The sequence below is a fragment of the Epinephelus lanceolatus genome, chromosome 2 (genome assembly GCF_041903045.1).
Source record: "Epinephelus lanceolatus isolate andai-2023 chromosome 2, ASM4190304v1, whole genome shotgun sequence".
In the NCBI taxonomy this organism is placed as follows: domain Eukaryota; kingdom Metazoa; phylum Chordata; class Actinopteri; order Perciformes; family Serranidae; genus Epinephelus; species Epinephelus lanceolatus.
Window position 1 is genome coordinate 33,973,575 of NC_135735.1, and position 5,704 is coordinate 33,979,278.

The 5,704-nt window shown below is 38.6% G+C and overlaps 1 protein-coding gene across 1 annotated transcript; it reads right to left on the minus strand.

The window, feature by feature from the left end:
• Positions 1-631: 631 nt before the first annotated feature.
• serf2b (small EDRK-rich factor 2b) lies at positions 632-2,428 on the minus strand. Its single transcript, XM_033650267.2, has 3 exons — positions 2,290-2,428; positions 1,381-1,489; positions 632-1,075 (listed from the first exon to the last, which is right to left on the minus strand). Exons 1-3 carry the CDS (start codon positions 2,294-2,296, stop codon positions 994-996), a joined length of 198 nt encoding a protein of 65 aa, XP_033506158.1. The 5' UTR covers positions 2,297-2,428; the 3' UTR covers positions 632-993.
• Positions 2,429-5,704: the final 3,276 nt, after the last annotated feature.

The window sequence follows — 5,704 nt, forward strand, 5'->3', positions numbered from 1 at the left end:
ATGGAAGGAGGCTATGAGCACACTGTAATTTACCTGCAGCCCAAACGCACCCAGTTTTTATCCTATGAAGTCATTATGTTGACAGCATACTGTCTCAGAACAGGTGAGACAAAACACAGTGGCAACACCAAATAAATGATTGATTATGCCTTGCCCAACTTGATTGAACTATACACCTGGATGCTTTAAAATCAATAAAACAAATCGATAGCTATCTTTAGTTTTTTTTCTTTAATTAAGGGGTCGAGTGCACCTCCACGAACCATGAGTGAAAGCTTATGATGATTTAAGAAATAGACATGTGAATTAATGAAGATTTTGATTGTCCAATATCACTAGCAGGTATAGTAGTTAAGCAGTAATCATCTTTTAATATTTTAACATATGTTAAACGCCACAAAAGCAATCAATGATTATCCAAGATGTCTACATAGATTCAACTGTTCATTTACATGTCATGGTTTCATGGCCCTGAGCAAAATTATATTTCATCTCAATGATTCACCTTTTATCTGTTTAAGTTTATGCAGTATTTATAATGTCTTTTTTTGTTTGTTTAACCAAATTTAAGTCAAAGTTATATTACACAAACTATCTTCCACACCAGCATTCAGAATAACTCAGGCAAGCATGAACTAAAAAGATACACTTTATTTGAAACCAGCAGGGGACATTTTTGTACAAAAATACACAACTGTTACGTAGATGCTTTGTGTCAAGAATTGTTCATCTTTCTCCTGCTGCTTACACCACTGATGCTCCTCTGCATGCAGCACCAATGTGGGACAACCGTTAACCTGCTCAGACATAATTTCACCAAGTAAAAATAACAAATCCAACAAGCAATGTCATTTGCCATAGAGAAGAATGTAGGGTCCTAGATTCTTGAGGCTAGACAAAAATGACAGATCCAATCTCATAAATATCAGGAAGAATGCTGAACATGGGATGTTATTGAAGCACTGAGTTGAATTTGTCTCCCGTCTTCATCCTCTACTTGGACTTGGTGCCTTCTTTCGATCCACCTTCCGCCCCTGCCGCCTTTTTCTGCTTCTGTTGCATTATCTCTGCATCCCTTTGGAAGAAAGCATCATTGGGGGAGAGAACAGACTCTGTTAAGGGAAATTCTTGGCCAGCAATATTAAATTGTGACAACTTTTTAACCAGAAAAGTAATGGAAGGTTATTTTTGCAGCCCTGGTCATACCAGGAGTTATATGCTGTATAACTATCATGAAGAGGCTTCAAGAATTTGTTTCTATATGACAAAAAAATGCATGATCACCCAGGAGTGAAATAGTCCACAGAGCCCTGAATTCAAGTCATGCTACAACACAACTTGGTTATGGAGCTGCAAAAAAAAACACCATTGCAAGCCTACCTTTGCTTCCGAGCAGCAGCAGACAGCCCATCATCGCTCCTCTTCCCTTTGCCATGTTCATTCTGTTTTTTGGCATTCTTTGCACGTGCAAGCTCACGCTGGTTTCCTCCTGCATGTCAGACAGAACAAATAAAGACAATGCAATACAACAACCTGCATTTAAATGAGTAACACATCAGGTATGTGAGCTACACCCTTAAAAACCTCACAACAAAGAAGGCATTTCCAAAGTGTGTACAGGCCATAATCTAACATAAAACAACAGTCCGTTTACATTAAATACGTGTGTGTGACGGCAGAAATCAAAAAATGGTGCAAAATATGAAAGCAGCCGACGTGGCAGAGGGGCGCTCCGGAGCAGCTTCATGCCAGAACAACAGCAGAGAGAGCAGCAAAGCGTCTGCCATCACAACACAGGCTGTCCAACCAGTCCGATACATGAACATGGGCGATGAAGGCATAAGAAAACACAAATTACTAGTCTGCCTGCTACAATCTGCGCTAACGCCAAACGTAAGGCTAAATACTCGTGTTATGTCTCTGCTAACTGGCTTTACAACAGGCCGAGGCTCGGACTAGCAGCTGGACAAACGACGCCATTGGCCTACCCATGTTGACGAACGTTCAACAAACCCAACACAACACACACAGCTATTTGACACACGCTGTAGCATGAGTCCGTCTACTCCATGTGAACCCACAGAGACAGCACATCCATTCGTGTGTGTGAGTTTCAAACCAAGATGACAACACTAGCGTAAAATAACATTCGGTCCATTTCAGCAAATAGACGGAACCCAGGTCGGCGGTGGCCAAGGCTAACGAGCGGCATAAACAACGAGCACAGTGTACATGCAATCCAGTAAAGTACACGAATGCCTTACAGTCAAAATATATGTCGATACCCACTGGTCATTTTAGCAAGTGCCGCTTCTTTCGCCCCAAATCCAAATAGTTCAGCTCAGCCAAAGGGCCGTCGGTTCCCTTCTCGTCGCTCCAGTCGCAGCGCTGTTTCTGCTTTCGTTGCGCCTCTGAGGCTGCCAAATATGCGCGAGACTTCCGTGCGAGAACCAGAACATTCCATCTCGCTCCCAGATTGCACTGCGCATGCGCCAAGCAATTGTTGAAGACTACAAAAGTGAAAGATCAATTTACGATTGTAGCACAATGACAAAGACCAGAGAGGAGATTAGATTATTAAAATCCGTTACATGAGCAGGAACATCAATACCACACTCAGTGTAAACATTTACCAATCAAAGGCATGCGGTCAAATATTTGATTAAGTATACTGTTCTTGAATATATGTTCAAATAGGGTGACGTCAGGTCATATGAAACTCCAGGTAAAATGGGACAAATGCGGTTTTACATGTTGCCCTCTTTAAATATTAGCAGCCAGTCATTAAGCATGTTAAGTGCATTGTTAATATAAATGTGCTTTACATGAGACAATCATTTTTATTGGTCTGAGAGAGTCAAAAACCACTGGTCCCAACATTTAGTGGTTAAGATGACCCAGATGGGTAGGACGTGGCTAAAATAATAAGGGTATAATAACAAAAATGTCTGTGAGATGTTGCATTTTGTTAAATGTTTGACTTATCATCAAACTATTTTCACAATACACTTTATGGGAAAGATGTTTAAGTGAGTATTTAACACATTCAGGTAAAATAGGGGAAAAAATCAAGCTAAAATGGGACATTTTTCTGAAGTGAAACCAGCATATAGGGTGAATTGAGGGTGATTGGGACATAAGGTCAAATGGGACTGTATAGCTATACAGGGTTTATTTTCTCACCTGATGAGAGGGAAAAAACAACAACAAAAAAACTTTTTTTTTTTGCTGAGCCATAGCTGTGAAACCACATAATCAAAATTGAATGCCCTCATAAATGTGACATCATGTAGGTCAGTGGGGCAAGATTCAAACAGGAAGTTGACCCACAGCTGAGGAAAATGACTTGAGCTTTAGCTAGTTTTAATCATAAGGTCAAACAACTGTCATAGCTAACATATTGCACACCTTTTTGATGGAAACATGATTATGATGTACTTTGGCTCCAAAGTTAGAAAAGATGTGTTCATATTCCATGTCTGCTTTTAAAATTAAGCTGATTTTATTTGTCCCATTAGCCCAAAAACGCTTTGGGTGAATGGGACAGTGCTAGAAGGCTTTGCTAAAAAACAAAATTATCAACCTTACAATAAAGAACCATTGTGTATGCTCTGTATACTCTAGATTAGTGCTTCCCAACCTCATCATGTGTGCAGAACCCTAATCAACCGTAAAAATATTTATGGAATATTTTTGTGTTTTTTTGCAGGCCATTTTAGCTGAACTGGCCAGCTAACAAAAAGCACCAAGTTTACACTAATACACTATCAAAGCCAAAACCAACACTTGGCCTTGACCTTGTAGCCCAACCCTAATTCTGATTAGCATTTTTAAAGCTCAACTAAATTTATTCTTTCTTTTTTTTAACTCAAACATTTTTTAACATTCACAGAGTCTTAATTCATTATGATGGACAGGGTAAAAAAAATTTGCATGTGAAATGATATCAAAGTATGAAATAAACTGTGCACTAAATATGCTTACACTAGCCTAAATCAGTAACAATATGTGGTCCCAATCCTGTCCCCATCACCCAAATATTACCGAAAAAAAGAGGTTTGGGGTCAGAGGTTTCACCCTATTTAGCCTACCAGGTGCCATGAAATCATGATATATGCTATTGTGTGCCACTCTGTCATATCACAGACATTTCTTCTCGTTTTTCGCGATATTAAAGATGATGCAGTGAGTCCATGTCAGCCGCAATAGTCCAGAATGTCCCAGAATTGCATGCACACACATACACCTCCATTTTAGACAACGTGGCACCAAGGATACACACACGATTTAAGGAATGAATGACTGAATGGATAAATGGATTTTATCACTTAATAAACAAACAAAAACAACTGTCCCATTTTATCTCACCAGCTGTCCCATTTTACCTGAACATGTCATCAGCGTGAAGTTGGGGTTCTTGATGTGTTTGAAGGTCCAAAATTTCTAAATTATTTTACTTGGCAGCTTATTTTATTTATAGAAATACAGCAGTGAGCCATAACAAGCTCTACAAGAACAAAGGTCAAGAGTTAACCTTTAAGCTCAGCTCAATAAAAATATTATGCTAAGGACTGACATGATGACAGTAACTGCTGTCATAATTACAGTGTGGATGTTTTCTCTGTTTGTTTTGTATCTGGTAGTTTATATGACTCCAGCAATCACAAAGAGAAGGCTTGTCAAACTGTGTTATTATACCTATCATGTCTGAGGCTTTGATTGAAGGACATGGAGCCTGGCACTGTTGTAGACTAACTTTTCTTCTCTCCTTCCATCATCCTTGAGAGACACACATAGGTCTACATGTCTTTCTACACAGTTGCTTTGTATCATGTGTAAAAACCTCAAATGTATTTGATTTACATTCAGTTTGGTGCACTTTGTGTACCTTAGATGTCTCTGCATGTTTCTCTGGTCACTGACAAATGTTTAACATTTGTAATGTATATTCAATAAACTCAGTTCAATGAGACATTACTGTAACTCCAATCATAATCTACAGCAAGCTCCTTAAAAGTTTACTACAAAAGAACCAGCAGGTGGCAGACTATGCTTAAGTAAGGTTAAAAAATTAAGGCACTTCGACGGCTACACAACTTATCCACTCTTGTCACAGAGGCTACCAAACATTTCAAAAGTATATTTTTAGAGTGGGTGGGATGATATAAGTATTTATATATACGTACTTAATGAGACAGATGACATGTAAAATATTTAAAGGAAAACTTCACCCTCAAAATGATCATTTGCACATCAGTTCGTCTGCTGTTACCTTGAATTCGTGGATAAAACTTTTTTTTTGTATGCCTCCACGGAAAACAGTGAACATATTGATTTACTGATTGATTGGGGAACATGTTTAAGAACAGCACTACTTTATCAAAACATCTCTGCACACTCTCACACAATTTGGGCAGTATAATCCAAGTCTCGTATGCTCAGTATTTCCCAAACACATCAGTGCAATGAAGTGTATTTCAGTGTTGTGTGTTACACCAGACAAAACACACACACATAAATCAAAAAGTAGATTAACTTTTTTGTTACTGTAAAATACAAATTGCTTGGGATCATTTATTGGACACACTTTAACATACATTTGTATAAATAAACGGCTCATATCGGCTCATATCACCACAGTGTGATTCCACTTTTAATACTGAATTATTGCCTTGCCCTGGGTTTAAAGTGTGAAATGGAATTT